Source organism: Artemia franciscana, chromosome 2, assembly GCF_032884065.1.
Source record: "Artemia franciscana chromosome 2, ASM3288406v1, whole genome shotgun sequence".
In the NCBI taxonomy this organism is placed as follows: domain Eukaryota; kingdom Metazoa; phylum Arthropoda; class Branchiopoda; order Anostraca; family Artemiidae; genus Artemia; species Artemia franciscana.
Window position 1 is genome coordinate 14279318 of NC_088864.1, and position 19422 is coordinate 14298739.

At 35.8% G+C, this 19422-nt stretch overlaps 1 protein-coding gene across 1 annotated transcript in view; it reads left to right on the forward strand.

The window, feature by feature from the left end:
- LOC136037637 (E3 ubiquitin-protein ligase listerin-like) overlaps positions 1–19422 on the forward strand; it is a 158488-nt gene that overhangs the window by 90751 nt on the left and 48315 nt on the right. Inside the window, exons 11-15 of the mRNA XM_065720347.1 lie at positions 4842–5050; positions 8067–8283; positions 13044–13184; positions 17845–18110; positions 18961–19178. Coding sequence (XP_065576419.1) covers positions 4842–5050; positions 8067–8283; positions 13044–13184; positions 17845–18110; positions 18961–19178 — 1051 coding nt within the window. The remainder of the gene's footprint in view (positions 1–4841; positions 5051–8066; positions 8284–13043; positions 13185–17844; positions 18111–18960; positions 19179–19422) is intronic.

A 19422-nucleotide genomic window follows, 5' to 3' on the forward strand; every position in this document is an offset into this window, starting at 1 on the left:
TCAAAAATAAGGACAATCACATTTGAAATACATCTGATTTTATTAATAATACTTGATTATTTGATAAACTTCGGCTCTAGTATTGTAGGAGTCTAGGCCAGTTTGATTTCAACCTATCTGAATCCCCAGAACTACTGCTAATAATCTTAACAAGCTCCGTGCTTCCATCGTCCTGAACCTTCCGGCATTATCCTATCAATTACCTACTGATATTCTCCCACTTGCATCCCCCTCCATATCTCCGGCTGAGATCAAAAGAAGAATTTGGAAACTACGAAAAACAAGTGTGTGTCCCTTAGATATCCCGTTTCCTCTTATTAGTGCTTCCAGTCCTTTCAGAGTCATTGTCTGCTCTTTTCTATGAGGTTGCTGAGTCTGGCCAATATCCGTAAATTTGAAAACAGGGTTTCATAACCCCATTGAAAAAGAAATACGGAAAACCTGGTTTTGAAGGTGTTGTCCTATTTCACTCAATCCTATGTTCTCTAAACTATATGAAGGATTCCTTGCAGATTGGCTAAATAAAAAAATTCTACCTCTTACTGAACTGAGACGATTCGGGAACCTCAAATCCACTTCTACTTCCCATTACTTTGTTTTTCTTATCGAATCAATTGGGAGGATTCTTGAAAAACCTAATTGCTGGCTAAATTTAACTTCCATTGACCTTCAAAAAGCATCTGACTTTGTTAACCACATTATTCTAGTTTATATACTTTTAACTGATTTCATTGTTGGTCCTTTCCTGGTTAAATTGGTTGCTTCCTTTTTATCCAATAGATCACAGACAGTTAAATATCAGAATCTTTATTGCAGTCCCCCTCCCCTTGTCCACAATGGAGTACCCCAAGGTACACTCCTAAATCATCTCCTTTTCTCTTTTATGATAAATAGCCTTGGTAAGGAATTTCCTGAAAGCTTAAAATTTGTGGATGATTTAACGGTTATTGAAACGTGCTATGAGTATTTTCAATGATATTGGAGATTACGCTGCGAATTTAGAGATGAGAGTAAACCCCTCTAAATCTATGATAATGCTACTATGTTTCCTTGAAACCTCACTCCTTTTCTTCAGTCCTATACCCCAGATATATCTGTGTCTTCATTTAAATTACTTTGAGTTACATTTGCCTCTAATATTAAGTGGGATATCCACGTTAAAGATACTGCTCATAGAGCTAATGCGTCCATGTCTCTTCTTAAGCTCTTGAATAAATAATATGAAAAAAACTTCGTTTTCTTAAAGAGTTAAAGAGGCTGCGTCCCAAAGTCGAACCTTAAAACGTACAGGAATTAGGAGAGGCAGTTGGGGGGCTGCCGCCCCCCAAACCCCCCGCTTTTACAGACTCTTTTGTACAGGTTTTTTGTTGTGGGGGGCTGCCGCCCCCCTCACCCCTTGGCTCCCGGAAAGGCCCTCTTTTAATTAACAAAGAATACAAAACAGGTTTTTGTTTGCTACCCTACCCCCGCCCCCAGCTCTTAGCTTGTGTGCTCTGTGTCTGAAACAGTTTCAATAATTATGTTAAAATGTAAATAGAGTGGTCAACTTCATTGTTACTAATTACTAGTTTCGGCGCAATGGTTCTCCTGTCCTCTTGTGTTTAACATTTTTCGAAGTTATTCCATTCTTCATTCATTTCAATTTTTTTTTAATTAAAAGAGGGCCTTTCCGAAGCCAAGAGCGGGGGGTCAGGGGGACGGCAGCCCCCCCCCACAACAAAAAACCTGTACAAAAGAGTCTTTAAAAGCGGGGGGTTTGGGGGGCGGCGGCCCCCCAACTGCCTCCCCTAATTCCTGTACGTTTTAAGGTTCGACTTTGGGACGCAGCCTCTTTAACTCTTTAAGAAAACGAAGTTTTTTTCATATTATTTCTGTACGTTTTTCTACAATCCATGGTGGATGTAATTTAATAATTCCTGTACTCCTCGTACAGGAATTAGGACTGCCTCTCCTAATTCCTGTACGTTTTAAGGTTCGACTTTGGGACGCAGCCTTTTTAACTCTTTAAGAAAACGAAGTTTTTTTCATATTATTTATTCAAGAGCTTAAGAAGAGACATGGACGCATTAGCTCTATGAGCAGTATCTTTAACGTGGATATCCCACTTAATATTAGAGGCAAATGTAACTCAAAGTAATTTAAATGAAGACACAGATATATCTGGGGTATAGGACTGAAGTTTCAATAATTATGTTAAAATGTAAATAGAGTGGTCAACTTCATTGTTACTAATTACTAGTTTCGGCGCAATGGTTCTCCTGTCCTCTTGTGTTTAACATTTTTCGAAGTTATTCCATTCTTCATTCATTTCAATTTTTTGTTAATTAAAAGAGGGCCTTTCCGAAGCCAAGAGCGGGGGGTCAGGGGGACGGCAGCCCCCCCACAACAAAAAACCTGTACAAAAGAGTCTTTAAAAGCGGGGGGTTTGGGGGGCGGCGGCCCCCCAACTGCCTCCCCTAATTCCTGTACGTTTTAAGGTTCGACTTTGGGACGCAGCCTCTTTAACTCTTTAAGAAAACGAAGTTTTTTTCATATTATTTCTGTACGTTTTTCTACAATCCATGGTGGATGTAATTTAATAATTCCTGTACTCCTCGTACAGGAATTAGGACTGCCTCTCCTAATTCCTGTACGTTTTAAGGTTCGAGTTTGGGACGCAGCCTCTTTAACTCTTTATGAAAACGAAGTTTTTTTCATATTTTGTGAAAAAAAACCGCCCGATAAGGGACTTGAACCCTTGACCTTAGGATTAAAAGTCCCACGCTCTACCGACTGAGCTAACCGGGCATGTTTGAAGTTGAAATACCTGCATGTGTATAAATATAACTTTTAAATAACTTTTAAGAATTTCAAATATTAACATGGGCTCTTATGGGGGAATGGGTTTTTCTAAGCTAGAAAATCGGGGGTTAAGATTTTCCGACGAAACTTTCCAGGAAAATTACTCGGAGAATTCCGCGTCGAATGAATCTTCGTACACCCAGATCCGATGTCGGCTGTGACCTGCAGGCGTGGCAGAAAAAAAGGGGTTTCAGTCATTTTTCTCAAATAAAAATTTTACGGATTAAGACAGAATTTTTTGAAGCTTTCAGTCAGTCTCACCATGTCGAGCTGATCATTTTGATGTACTTGAATGTTGAAATTCGTAACTTTTAACAACAAAAAACTTAACATGGGCTCTTATGGGGAAATGGGGTTTTTCTAAGCTAGAAAATCGGGGGGTTAAGATTTTCCGACGAAACTTACAAACAAAATTACTCGGAGAATTCCGCGTCGAATGAGTCTTCGTACACCCAGATCCGATGTCGGCTGTGACCTGTAGGCGTGGCGAAAAAAAAAACAAAAGGAGAACATGAACATTAAGTGGCTATGTGTGGTTTCTGGAAAACAGCTGAAATTTCGCGGATAAGCTCCTGGGCCCTAGGGGACCTTAACTTGTGAATTTCAGCCCGATCGGACAACGTTAAAGGGGGGGGGGGTTGTGTGGTCGAAACTTTCGGCCGGATTCTCCCATGAAGGCAAAGTCGGAGGGGGATGAAATTTGGCAGGTTTCTTAGTTGGAGCACGGGCTACGAAATGCATCCCTCCCCATCCCTCTGTGACCACTGGAACCGAAGATCGCTTAACATTGTCGTGGTTCGCCTCTTTAAAGAGGCACGAGTGTGCCTCCTTGATTTAACCTCTCCCCATCCCATTCTTTAAGGATCTATACTTCCTTTGTCCGCCCGCATCTTGAACATGCTTATCGAGCTTGACATCCTGGCATCTCCCGCGATGAATCAGTAAAAATCGAATCCATTCAAAAAAGAGCCCTAAGAATAATTTTTAAAGAAGCTAGGATAGCTTACCATACTCGCTCCTTCAAAAAAAGGCCAAGCTGGAAACTCTTGAGCACAGGAGAGGAATGTTGTGGTTCCCTTTTGCAAAAAATGTAATAATAAACCTTCGCACGAAAAACATTTTCCCCATAAGACACTCCCCACCCAGACACCGCCTGCTACCTACTGTTTCTGAAGCCGTTCCTATCCTTTCCCCCATCCGTTGCTTTACCTCCAGGTAAGAAAAAAACCTTTGCTCCCTTCATTACTGATAAATAAACCGCTAGTTTTCCTCTTTCTGTTTTTTCGGTACTGGTGATACCCAAGTTTTATGTTCGTTTGATTCTTTTATTCCCTCCCCCTTTTTATATGTTCTCTTTTAAACTTTTTAACGTATATTTTATTTCACTCCTTTTTAGTTTTTTTTTAGTTTTTACCTTTTGAGCTTTCTGATATTTTGCCGCTTAATATTTTTGACTAATGAATGGTTTTGCCATTCTGATATTGTTATTTTTGGCATCGTTTTTCCAGTTTTTTAGTTGTTCACTTTACTTGTGATTTTTCTTTTGGTTTTATGACTCCAAAATGCGATTTCGGCGCTTCGAGGATTGTCATATATATTTTTTTTAAATAAATATATTATCTCACCACGTTCAGGAGACACAAAAATAGCATTTTATATATATATATATATATATATATATATATATATATATATATATATATATATATATATATATATATATATATTAGAAAAAATAGATCAGCAATTATGTATTTCTTACCAAAAAAGGCAAACAACACATAGGACAAAAAAAATTCTTTTCTATTATCTAAAGAAGGTCAACAGTACTTTGTTTCTAGGCTAGATGCTGTACTAGATTTTCTGAACTTGAAATTAATGGTAAATTTGTTAAAAAAAAAAAAAAAAAAAAAAAAAAAAACACTATAAAGTCAGCTTCTGTTTACTTCAAATTGCGAAACCTGTCAAAGTTGATTCTGTAAATTTTTGATAAATTTCAGAAAAGAATTTGATAAGCTGTCAATTGGAACTTTGAGCTTTGGTGGTGCTGTCATGATGCTGTTGGGAGATACCTGTCAGTTAATTGAGAAACTTAATCTTAACCCAGATTTGTTGAAACGTGTACCTGATAGTATGCTGAAGAATTGGAATGAACTTTTTGCTGAAGCTATATGCAGCCCAGCATGGACGTTTATTCTGGATCTCTTAAGTAAGTATAGAGCAAAGTTTCGATTATCGGCCAATCCTTTCTTTAATATTGAGTCCTATTCGTATAGTAAGCCAAAGAACAAGAACTAAGCCAAAGATAATTTGGAAACAGAATCACATCCTGCTCAGAACTATAGCATCTAATATCCATTTTAACGACCTTATTTTTTACCTCTACCGCCAGATTTACATTGATTTTTCTTCTTGTTCACATTAGCTTACTTAATGCCCCTAAGAATGTAAAATTTGATTCCGAATGGTGGATTATTTCTAGCTGACCAATCATATGTTCTTTTATATTCGTAGGTTATGTAGTTTACTCTACTGAATGACAATATGCATAATGCTTTTAGCAATAATTTTTTTGTTAAATAATTCAGTGTTTGAGCTGAAATCAGTATAAGTCGTTGCGTTCTCCGAAATGCAGTGGTTTAATTTTTACCGTTGGTGCTCTAAAACCAGATTTACCCACAGAACATAGTAGTCTGAGATGTTACTATTTAGCCTGTTTTAATCCCATAAATTTGTTATTCTATCCATCCAAATAGAGAGTAAGAAGTATGAAACTCTGCTGTCTTTAGTAAACTGAGTCATGTTTGGAAGAAGCGGATGATCAAACGAGCTACCAAAATGAAGATCCTTGGAGCCTCAGTCTGTTCTATCCTACTAGGTGGAGCCATCACCGTATCGATACTCTTTAATCTAAGTGGCTCCGAAGAATTGAGTGAATTCGATGGACATACTTTGTCAGCCATGACCTCCTGGAAGGTATGACTTCCCAGTCGCTCTTTTCACACCAGGCGGCCTAACTGATACCTCGTTTGTTTGATATCTTCTGCAGCTGCCTGCCGACGCTCTACTCAGATTCTTTATGACATTGAACCAATCATTAGCGGCTGGAAACGTCCCAGAAGAAAGTCCAAGTTCCGGTGAAGGCCCAAGTTCCGGTGGAATGACAGTCGCAGGGCATTTTTAGACTAGCTTGGAGTTCCGCTGTCAGAATCAAGGGTCCTTGCTGCTGACTGCCCCTTGTGAAGAAGTCTGACTACGCTCTCAATGCCACCCCGACCTGACGATTAAGTCAAGTTTTATATTCGATAGATAGGCGGCCAAAGAGAAAAAGAAATGTTACTTTGTACTGATATAATTGTATTGCTTTTTTATTTGGTAGAAAGGTGGTCAAAGAGAGATTAGTTTGCTGTTGTCCTTTTATTCGGTAGAAAGGTGGTCAAAGAGAAAAAGAGAGATTACTTTCCTATAACTCATTGGTAAAAAAAAAATATGCTTCAGTTTTATCTGTTTACATCTTTGGCGTATTTTTGTAAGGAGAGACAAACAACCCTGTGCTTAAACCCCCCTTAAAAAAACTTCATCTATGAAATCTTAAACCATAAGAAGAACAAAGTCTTAAATTCTGTAGGATTTTTTCTTTTCTGTGAAAATTTAAGTGAGCATAAAGAACGGACAGTTCTGAGCTACAAGATTTGTTGCAAGTAGTCTCTCTGTTTCTCTGTGGTGTGGCATAATTGCAAATGGGACCATGAACTAGACTGAAGTGTTAAAGTCGTGGATACTTTTAGACGAATATGTAGATTTATCTAAAAAGGGGTTAAAGATTTTTGTTCCCTGGGCAAGTTGTTGGGTGTACTATTTTCCTGCAATCTCACAGTTTAAACTGAATTATTACTCTTTAAAGACAGCCATCTTCATAAGTAAAAGACCAATTGAAGGTCATTAACTACTCTGTAGTTGGCTGAACGCAGCCAGTCAGGGTTGGGAAAGCTCAGCATTCATGAAAAGAACAATCGTTGCTCTTCGTATCAGTGACATATTGTCAGGGTTGGCAACTTTAGATACACATCTTACCCTGTGCAAATTCATATTGAAGCCATTACTAATTTCTTAAATATATACTTTAGTTGAATAAATGAAACTTTGATGAATCAATCTACAACCTAAATTAAAGCCTCTTAAGTATTCCAGTTATTCGCCTCCATCTCTTTTCTTCTTCAGGGTAATTAATTTTTATGACTTGGAGCAGTTGCCTGTATATTTTAGGAAATGCTTATTAGAGGAAAGAGTTGGTGCCCTGAGTATAAAGACATCATCCTGTTCATTATTTTCGGCTCAAGTTCCATCTCGTAGCACCGCATGTCTCAAAGATATCAAAGTGCCATCGAACTTGACATTGCCTCATTTTTTTACATTTTTTGTTCCTTAGTGTACGCATACTTGGGTGAAATTCAAGATATATTTAGCTATGTCCAAGATTAAACCTGGGAAGCTTTAAGTTTCTGCCGAGACCTCTTCCCTCCTTCAAGAAATTGGTGCTCGTGAACTCTGAGACATTTTGACTATATGACTAAAGCGCTCAGAAATTGGTCTACATCCCAAATATGTTAGGGAAGGTCATTTAACCTTAGACCTTCTTTTCCCCTTCTTATCGGTTTGAAAGATCTTTTTAAGTGTAATCTAACTTAGGCCAAACAAAATCGAAATTTCATTTTGAATTCTGCTCAAATTCTTGCCAAGATTTGGAGTCCAAGATCCCGATCTAGATTTCTGGAGGTGCAGACTAAAACAAACTTTTAAATCAATATATCATTTCTGCGAGAAGACAAAGGTAGCTCATTACAGTCTTAAAGCCTTGGAAGTTGAATAGGGACAAATATAAGAACCTGGGAGTATCTTCCCAGACCCTAATCTGCATTCAATTTCATCCCTGAAAGTTTCATTTACAAATTTCTACTACTCCCCGAGTGAAAAAATGCTGTTGTGACTTTAGTCCACGGGTTACTCAATGTGTGATTATTGAAAGTTGGCTACTTTAATAGGAATCGCAATTTTCTCCTCAATCAATCAGATTGACATTTCTTATATAACTGATTCAAATAAGATGAAACATCCCTCCTTTTGTACAAAAAAGCTGACCATAAAGGAAATGGAGAGTGTTGTTAAGATCACCAGTTCCTTTTGCTTTTGCTACTCCAACGGTATAGATTCAAATTACTTTTCAGGACAAAACGAAATGCTGGACTCAAAGAAGCTAGATATCTTTGTGAATATAGTGACTAAACATGTATCATCATTCCCAGTGGAGCAAATGACGGATAAGAAACTCAATGAGCTAAGCAATTTGAAATCTCATTGGCTAGGTGTATTGAAAAAGATTCTTCCTTTTATTAGAAGCAGAAAGCGGGGAAGTCAAGTCATATCCTACATATTGGCTAAAAAGTAAGTTTTATACTTCGATATATATGACGATATTCGATATATTCGATATAAGTTTTCGATATAACTTCGATATATATGACGATATTCGATACTTCGATATATATGACAGTGATTGCCTCACATACCTAACTCACTTACCCTTACGCATCATCTTACACGAGTCCAAATATTAAAATATGAATAAAATATTAAGATTTAAAATCGCCAAGGAACCTTTAGAAGTTTTTGACTACTATCTTGTGAAGGTTTTAGACATAACATCCATCCCCAGGCCCTCTTAACACGTTTCGTGCTGATGATATTAGATATTCGTCAACACAAATAATTGACTTTTTTCGGTAAGATTATTCATGGTCTCTGGATAGTTAAATAATGGATTCCATCATCTAACATGCTTTTGGAATTATAAAGTTTTAGTTTCAATAAACTGGGGATTCAACGATACTTTTCAAATTTAAAAATACTATCTTTGTTTTACACGTGGAGAAAATATTCCACGGGAGAAATTCTCCGGGGGAATTTTCCATATTAAAATGAATTTTATTTACATGTCTTTTTCCGACTCTACTTGTGTAATCAAAATAAATTAGTTAGGTAATTTATATGAATGTAGGGTTGAGGAGAACTTTATTCAGTCTGGGATTAACTCTGTTGTTAATCTTCAAATATTTTTAAATTAAAAAATACGACCGTTAATACGACGTGGGGACAGTTTTCTGCGGAAAAAGCGTGGAGGGGTTCGTGGAAAAACTTCCGCTGGGGAATTTCCCTTGGAGGGGGATTTTCCTTGAATTTCCTTTCCTTAAGATCGCATAAACGGGAGATGGATAAGCTAGTATCTGTATGTATATAATTGAATGTATATCCGTCTGTCTGTGTGTCCGTCATGCATTAATACGCTGTTCATGCGATCTCGAAAAAACTTTAAGAAGTTGTTAATTATATTCTTGCGAAGACTTTTAGTATAACACCCCTCCCCCAGGTTCTCTTAATTCTTTTCGCGCTGACTGAAACTAGAGACATCCCTTAAAAACAAAGATTGTCCCTTCTGGTCAGATTCTTCAAATTTTCTCGATATTCTATTAACAGGTTAGCTAATTATGAATTATTAATGCCATCTAAGAAGCTTCCGAAACTATAAAGTTTCTTTTTTGATAAGTTCTCTGAGAAGGTATTCAACAGTTTCGTTAATAAGCCATTCAACTTAATTTGAAAATAGTTTTTAAATTGAAAAATAATGTAGCTATTTGAAATTTAGGGGAACATTTTCTGGAGGGATTTCCTGCGGGGTTAATTGTCAGGGGGAGGAGGGAATTTTTCATTTTAAAGTGAATTTGGTTTAAAACAATCCGTATTCAGATCTATACCTCATTATTCTAATGATGTGTCCCTGTGTCCCGGTCGTCATTTATATATCTCGCCTGTGCCCTCGGCGTCCCCGTTGTAGTTGTGTCCCTATGTCCCGGTCGTCATTTATATTCCCTGTGTCCCGGTCGTGATTTGTGTCCGGGTGTCCCAGTCTTTAATTTCTCTTTGAGGTTCCCGGTCGTCATTTATATTCCCTGTGTCCCGGTCGTCATTTGTGTCCCGGTGTTCCGGTATGTAATTTCATCAGTTGACAAACATGACGTCAGTCGACAAACAACTTCATGACGCATACAGCTCAATCCTTGTAATGACGTCAGTCGACACACAAACATGACGTCACTCGACACACACACACACACACACAGACAGCTTATTCATATATATATATAGATACTAGCTGTTGGGGTGGCGCTTCGCGCCACCCCAACACCTAGTTGGTGGGGGCGCTTCGCGCCCCCCCCAAGCCCCCCCGCGCGCGTAAGTCGTTACGCGCCATAATAGTTACGCGCCATTGTAGTTGTGTCCCTATGTCCCACCTGTGAATATAGATAGATATATATATATGGTTTTAACTACGTAAAACTTGCGAATATACAACATTCTTTGCTGTCCCATTGTCTTTGCATATAAATAGATTGTCAGGTTTACCGACTCTTGAACATGCAACATATAATGGTCCATGGGAAAACAATCTGTATTCAGATCTATACCTCATGATTCTAATGATTGCCCTTGAGCTTTGTTGATGGTGATTGCTAATCGACCATTCCCTGTCCCGGTGTCCCGGTCGTCATTTACATCCCCCTGTTTCCCCCGGTGTCCCCGTTGTAGTTGTGTCCCTGTGTCCCGGTCGTCATTTATATTCCCTGTGTCCCGGGTCCCGGTCGTCATTTGTATCCCGGTGTCCCGGTCTGTATATACATTCGTTTTTTAGTTTTGTTTTTCTCCTTTATTTTTTTCCTTTTTTTTTCTTTTTTAGCTTATTTAGATTTTTAGATTTTTTAGTTTTTTTATTAGTTTTTAGTTTTTTTTTCTTTTTAGTTTTTTTGTCCCGGTCGTCATTTATATCCCCCTGTTTCCCCCGGGTCGTCATTTATACTCCCTGTGTCCCGGTGCTTTGTTGATTGCTAATCGAACATTCCTTTTGTCCTGGTCGCTTTCTCTTTGAGTGTCGTCATTTATTTTTTTCTTTTTTAGTTCTTTTAGTTTTTACCTTTTTTAGTTTTTTTTAGTTTTTAGTTTTTTTAGTTTTTTACCTTTTTTTAGTTTTTTTAGTTTTTTTTAGTTTTTTAGCTTTTTTATTTTTTTTATTAGTTTTTAGTTTTTTTGTAGTTTTTGCCTTTTTTTTAGTTTTTTTAGTTTTTTAGCTTTTTTATTAGTTTTTAGTTTTTTTTGTAGTTTTTGCCTTTTTTTAGTTTTTTTAGTTTTTTAGCTTTTTTATTTTTTTTATTAGTTTTTAGTTTTTTTTGTAGTTTTTGCCTTTTTTTTTCTCTTTGAGTGTCGTCATTTATTAGTTTTTTCCTTTTTTTTTTTAGTTTTTTATTGGTTTTTACCTTTATTTTAGCTTATTTTTCAGTTTTTTCCTTTTTTTTAGTTTTTTTTATTTTTTATTTTTTTTTAGTTTTTTACCTTTTTTTAGTTTTTTTAGTTTTTTAGCTTTTTTACTTTTTTTATTAGTTTTTAGTTTTTTTTGTAGTTTTTGCCTTTTTTTAGTTTTTTCAGTTTTTTTTTTAGTTTTTTATTGGTTTTTACCTTTATAGTTTTTTTAGTTTTTTAGCTTTTTTATTTTTTTTATTAGTTTTTAGTTTTTTTTGTAGTTTTTGCCTTTTTTTAGTTTTTTCAGTTTTGACGTCACCTGATCCAGTTTTTTCAGGTGACGTCACCTGACACATCCATCCATCCATCCACAGACAACTTATTTTTATATATATAGATATATATATATATTTATGTATATATATATATATATATATATATATATATATATTTATATTTATATTTATATATATATATATATATATATATATATATATATATATATATATATATATATATATATATATATATATATATATATATATATATATATATATATACTGCTTTCGTGGAATCCTTCCCCCATGGAAAATCCCCCTCCCCTGGAAAATTTTAATCACAACTTAATTGTTTTGATTTTAATCCTTGACGGAGGTGCTTGTTCAGGTAAAATATCACGGTGCTTGATCTTAGACAGCAAATACTTTCCAAAACTATGTTCAGGGCTTTATACCAAAGTTGGAATAAAAACAGCCATAGCACTTCCAGTTCTTTTTCATAGGGCAATTATTGGCGCTTCGATGATCAACAACGCTCGTTTCTGTGCCAACTGAAACTCGTGGTAGAAATATTATGTCCTTTGTTTTGAAGTCGCACAAACAGGACTTGTGTATTGCAGAGTGGGATTGAAATACGTTACTGATGCTATCTTGATTTGTTCCAAATCTTTGTATTCTGATTGCATCCTGTAGACTCGCCTTTGCACTTTTTTTTACGATGGTATCAATATGTGAAAAGCTATTTCAACCAGTTGAGAAATATGGTGGAGAATCTTGGTGCTGTTTGTTAACGAAAAGGTGTCATTTGGCTCTGTTAAATCTTTTTTTTTAATGGACTAATGCGGATGATAGTTGACTTATCTTGCTTAATCGCAGGATGGTACCGTGTAATCTTTGGTGAAAACGCGGAAAAAGTCGGAATTGAAGTGTGGCACCATACTCCCTTTTGATCCAAATATTGCAGAATAAGCGCTAGGACATTCACAAAACTATAGGGGTCGCTCTAGTCAACTATCAGAAATTTAATTGCGGAGAAAAACGCAATAAATGCGAGTTTGTTGCCTTGTGAGACTATCCAGGTCGCTATTCGAAATTACTATCAGCCTCATCAAGCATAAAGACAAACCTCACTCTTGGGTCTGCAAAATCAATAAAAAAAAGGTATATTCTGTTTGGACTCTGACATTCAAGTCAACAGAACTTGGATGTTTCTAATAGGCTTTTGTGCTGCAAAATTCGCAGTCATTAGTTTTAAGCTGCTTTCAGTGTTTAACACAATTGAAGCTTCTCTTTTTATCCTCTGTCTAAATTGACCTTCTGGCAGAAATAGGTCCAAAATCGTTTCACCCAAGGACAATTTTGAAGAAGAATACCCCCCCCCCCCTCCACCGAATTTTTGTTTTAATATTTTCAGTGAATAACCTAGTTTAAGAGGAAGTGACGGCTTCTTGAAATCTCACACAGTTCTCTTGAATCATAAATTTAGAAATGTGTTTGTTCCTTTAGTTACAATTGTTGAAAAACATTGTATGGTTGTTTCTAGATTATCTTACTTACTAATTTTCCTACTTTATTTAGGGTCATACGACAGATTGTTATCCTTGATGAAAATTCCAAGGGAGATAGTGAAGAGACCAAAGCAGTATCCCTTACCAATTCTCTATGTGATATACTGAAAGATTTAGCCAATCAGATAAAAGATTCATTTGGATCATCGAGGTGATTTATATAGTATTTAATAGTATTATTTAAATCGAAGAGAATTTTAATAGTATTTAATTTAATTCCTAATAGTATTTAACTGATAATTTTGGTAGTAAAACTGCGGATACCCTGTATTTTTGTGTAGTATTATATATCAGGACTTAGCTTGGACAAAAGTAGCATCCAATCACGTACAATGACTATGTTTTAGACTGTTTATATATACACCTGAGTCCTGAATAGTCTAAAACTGAATCAATTTCTGACTCAAGGCTTACTATCTAAGATTGACCTGTGGAATTAGGTCTCCAGGCACGAAGTAAAGTCTTCTAACTCACGGACAAAGTAACTGATGTTGGATTCATTGCAAAAATGAGCAAAAAATGGGAAGTTTAGTGAAAAAAAAAAATAAATTGGGAATGGGAAAAACTGTGCAAAGGACAAATGAGCAAAAAACGATAAGTTCAGTGCAAAAAAAATCTCAATCAATAATTGAGAAAAGTGAGTCACAAGACTTCTTTAGTCCCGAATTTAGTTTGCTTATGGAATAAGATGCTATTAAAAGGAAAGGTAAAGCACGACTGTAATTAACTTAACTAGTGCAAAATAATTATTGTAACCTAGATAAAAATGTTGGCGAAATGAAATTTGAACGTTTTTTTTTTTTTAGAGTTCATAAGACTTGGTCGCTTTGACCTGGGATAAAGAAGATGAAGAGTTGATATTAGGTAATGAGAAATGCTACAATAGTCAAGATGCAGGCTATTTTTTTCGTAGCTAAGATAATTCGGAGGAACGGGAAGAAACTTTCAAACCAAGGTTAGGATGATAGAGATCCTAGAGTTGATGGCGTTCAAGTATGGACCTAAAACGTGGGCGAAGGGTAATATATTGCTAAAAATTGAGTTTTTCGGCCATCCATTTGAAGCAAAAGTAAAGAGAAAAGTAGATAGTCGCCGAATTGGATGGGAAAGGTCATAAGTAAACATTTAAAGGAAATCGAAACTTAGTAGGAGGGAATAAAGAATGATGCCTTAAATAGACTGGAAAGGAAAAGGAGCTTCAGCACCTATGTTGGCTTACAGGCCGCCTGTGCCAGCTAAAATTACAATAATTTAAAAATATACTGCTACTTGGGCATCAGAGAATATAACCGCCACACGCACCACAGGGCATGTGTGCTGCTAAGGCTTTTGTCCTATATAAGAGACACTGTAGCAAAACTTGATCCAACTCTCTGTTTTGTTTTGTTTTTTGGTGACCGTGTATTAATTGCCATACTGATTCCTCAAGCCAATTCCTCTTCTACTGAAGTCTATTGACGTATCCGAGGCCCTATCCCTGAAATATATCATTGTAGCTCTAATCCAGGGTCTGCAATATCAAGTCTAGAACAAAATATATTCACTTGCTTGTTCGGGGAATTTAAATGAAAATTAGTTCTGAGCTAATGCAATTAAACCTCTGTATCATGTGTTGCAAGTATGTAAGTCTGGAAACAAATTTCTTGCTTGTATCTTAAGAGAGCTAAAAACAATGCCCACTCCGTAAGAAATACAGTCAGATTTCTTAACTAAGTACCAATAAAAATAAATGAGGATATAAGGCTGCAATTCTTAGAGGATTCAATGAATATAATTGCTAGAATAATTGTGTAGTCAATAATGTTTGTTATTTGAAGCTCTTAATGTAAAAGTTAGGTATTCTCGTCCGACATCTATATATTAGAAGGATTGTGTGTTGAGGAGTCAGAATTTTTTTAGGCTAGTCTAGTAAAGTTTCTACTAAAATTGAAATTTCATAAAACGAAAATTTTTAATGAAGTTTTTCTAAATTTAAAAATATTTGACTTGTCTAGTTTTTCAATCCCAGTTCTTTTCGAGGGAAAACTATGATGGTGTTTAGGGGACAGTTCCCCCCTCCCTGCCTCACATCAAATTATGCCCCTGTAGTGGAACCTGTAAAATAGTACTGATATGCAGAAAAGGGTTCAATCCGAACCATTTTCTTTTTTTTTACTCGGCTCTGTCGATAGCTTTTAAGCTTCAAAATATTTAACCACAAAGATGAATTTATGTGTCTGGATCATAATTTTCCTCCCTATACTTCTTACAGTTATCCTAAATTTAATTCTAGTCTCCGTTTTCTTGATAGATTGTCAATTTTCTAGGTCTTTGCAATTTTCTTTCTTATCGTTCTTATGATTCAGAAAGGAAATGCAAACGTTAATAATGAAGAAAAAAGAGTTCTAATAATTATTTAGTTATTTATTTTATTGTTTAAAATGTTATTTTACTATTGAACTATTTAATAATAGTCAAGAGATAGAAGCTTGAGACATTATTTTACTTAAAAGTGAAGTTATATTCAGAAGATACACCCGCAGGTAGGAAGTGCGATAAGCATAATATATGGGAAAATATCAGGACGATTTTAGCGACGGATGGAGGCATCAAGTTCGAGAGTACAATGCATGATGGGTGAGAAACTTTCGAGGAAATGTGAGCCATAACTCAAGAGCTGCAGTAAAGTAACTGCCTATGATGGATGATAGACTATCTATCAACAAGTGAAATGAATCTTTTTTAATAGAATTCTGAAAAAGGTTATGCCAGCTTTGCCTCTCATTGAGACTTTTTGTCTTGGATTTACTCAAATTAACCATGGCTCTTTCTATTCACTTCCACCAAGTTGGTTTTAATCCAAGGAGGAGACTCACATAATAGCAAACCTTGAAATTTTCATTAAAATGGCGTGATTTCTGAACTAAGCTAACTTTCCAAACGTCCTGGATTTTTACCATGCTGTAGTAGTTTGTACCACTGAGACACTAAAGCTGATAAGGTTTTTCGTTCATTTGTTTATCTTTTTTTTTGTAAACCAAGTAGGGAGGAAACATTTTCAGGAGTTCCATTTATGATACGACTCTCGCGAGGGTCATAAAAAAGCATATGGAACTTTGGATTGAAAAAATGTCCGTAAAGTGGACTCTTTTGTCTCGTTTGTAAATATATTAAAACCCCAAAATGTTGGCAGTTTAAATCCAGAAATCTTTTGGAACTCTGGACTCGCTTCGCTTCCTCAAAAATTTTTCATCCACTTGAGTTTGGAGCAAGGGCTCCTATGTGACCAATTAATAGGAAAACACACAAGAAAATAATTGGTATTTAAATTAAATATTTTACCTTTCCTTTTTTGCTATTGAAATATCCACTGTTACCCTCCGTGCTTTGATTGGGAACGGACTTTTATGAATTTATATGCCTAATTGGATAATACATGGTAAAATTGGGGCCTTTTAAAAAAAAGTTTTTAAAAATAATCCATAATCCGCCTTTTTTATATTACTAATCTACTCTAAAAAAATCTAGAACAAAAACAATCAGTAGCATACCAAAAGCCTCACAAAAGTAAAAGCGTTATAAAGGAAGGAAATAAAAATTGTTCCGACGTTTCCGAGTTTGTTTTGGGAGAGGGGTTTCGAATAACCTGAACGTGACTTTTCTTTCCATATAATTGAGCGCAATTGATTATAGCAACAGTTAATATTACTTAGCATAAACTAATGCCATTTAATGTGAGCCATATGTGTACTGCCAATACACATGTGCTCATTCGTGTACTGCCAATACACATGAACCTGATTCCTTAGGGGACGAGAATATTCTTGGATGGTGGAATGTTGATGCTAAATATGGTGACTTTTTCGGTTATTTCGCCCATCAGTGTTCCCTAAAAACAATGGAAGTAGGAAGAATTCTTGGTTGAGCCTGTCCTCCTCCTTCCTTGTTTCTTCAGAAAGAAGGGGTGAAAAGAAGACGGATACAAGAATTAGAGATTTGCATATCAATCTATACTCCCAATACACATGGGTCAGATTCCTTTGGGGATGAAAAATTATTTTCCTAATTTCTTTTAATAGCCTTTTAAAAACTAAAGAAAGTTTGTTACTTTATGTTGAAAAGTGACCACCGTAAGCGAAGACTTTCTGTAACGGCAGGACGTCCTTTCTGCGGGTAGCTAAATTTATGTTTATTATCACAATGATTTGATTTGTTAAAATTTAGTGTAAGGAAAAAAAGTAACAATAATTGTAAAATTCAAAGGTGTTTTCCTAAATATATTTTCTGAAAGGGTTAACAAGTTGTTGATCGTCGAATAATTCTTTGTTTCTAGGCCAGCCATTTTGGTGGAATCTATTTCGCGGCTGTTTTTTTTTTTTTTTTTTTCTCTTTGTGAATTACTCTTAAAGCTATTTGCTGGTAAAAACATAGAAACATATGATTTTACAATTTTTATTGAACTAATGTATAATTATATCTCTTCGATTCTTGTGCTTTTTCAATAGTTATTTGAAGTCTTTCTTTTTTAGAGCTTTTCATAAGTTTAAAACAATTGTATGAAGGAATCAATCGAAGGCTCAATGAAGAAGCAATTGCTTGTGGCAGGATAAGAAAAGCCTCCTCGTGTTGCAATCTTTTTTACGGTTAAAACCACAAAAAGCCTTCTCGTGGTTTTTATAATAGAATATATGAAGGAATTAATCTAAGGCTAAAAAAAGCCTGTTCCATGGTACAAAAAAGCCTTCTCACAATACTGTCTCTAATCCCTATTTATGGTTAAAACAGACATAGCGGTATATGATGGAAAATGTACAAGTTTGCTTTATTTATAGGCCTGGATATCTAAAGATAAACGATGAAGATGTTCATACCCTTCTTTGCTTCCTTCTGACTTGGAATCTGATCCTACGACAATGTGCATATGCTAGAACAGAGCTGAGAAATCAGTATGCAAATTTTTTACACGATTCAGGACTGTTGAAGTTGTCCCTTGACATTCTCGTTTATCTCCTACCCTCAGGTATCTTGCAAGAAAAAGAAGTAGATGGTGTAAAAGTCGCTGCGTTTGTGGTTGATGAATTAGAATTGAGTACATGTGGTAAGTATTGCTTCTGTTATTTAGATAACAAATTGCATCAAAACTCCATTTATAAAGTTTGTTAATTAATTGCAACTAGTTTACTAGTATATGCACTAGTTTACTAGTAGCAGTGGTTTACTACTACGCCACACTACACTACTATCTCATACTATAGTCTACTACTAATAATAACAACTCACTGTAGCACCAATCGGCCAAAGGCAAACAGCTTATTTACGAAGAGCTGTATACGCTCTTCCTCCACCTTGATCTATTCAAAGCTTCATTACTTACCCCCTCCTAGAAGTTCCAATTTTCTTTAAATTCTTCCTTATGACTTCGTCCCACCATATTCGGGAACGACCTGCTTTTCGCTTGGCACACAGTGGGTGGCAAATAAGAGCAGTTTTTGACAATCTGCATCCTTCTTCTGTAAAACGTGTCCTAGCCACCTCAACCTTTCCTTTACTGCAGCATTAGAAAGTGGGATAGAATATACCGAGAGAAAGTACATTACTGGATTTTATATGTGTAATTCTAAAATTATGCATTAGTTTATTTATCGTGTTATTCTTTAGTTTCAAATCATGGGATGGCAAATCAGCATTTTCAATTAAATTGAGAAAATTTAGTTTAAATTATATATAATTAGTTCTGAGTATATATACGCTTGATTCTTAGAATACACCACTTTTCACTAATTAAATTCAAAAATAAATTAAAAAGTTCACTTAATGTTAGATTGTCACTAAGATTGCAAGTCATTGCTGCCTTATTTGGTTTTGTTCAATTACTCCAGAACATCAATGGCCGCCTTATTTATATGGCACTAACATGTGACTTTCGCCGGTAAATTATTTTATTTCAGAACCCTACTCCTTGCAAAAAGTTCACCATGGAGCTTGTCGGGCTTTCGCACTGACATTGCAGCACCTACCAGCCCTCTCTAGACAGTGGTATTCGTTAACGGATAAGCACACAGCCAAGTTTGTGGAAGATTTTGCAAGTCACTACGTGAGTCCAATGTTTTGCTCACAAGAAATGAAAGTAGTTCAAGAAGCCAATACTACTTTTACGAATATGACGGTACGTCCCTCTTTCTTTTCTTTTTTTTGTACCCGATTTATTCTTCACTTGGAAATATCGTGTAGGATGACAGGCTAAAAAAAGAAAATAATGTGTGTTTTATTTTGTTTTATGGGGGACTAGAGAAAAGATGAATTCCCCCTCCTCACTTCCCCAAAAATTCTGCGTCCCCCCACCCTCCTTCCCAAAATTCTTTTTCTCATTATTCCAACAAGATCCTGGAGCCTTAAGACTGTTGGCAGCA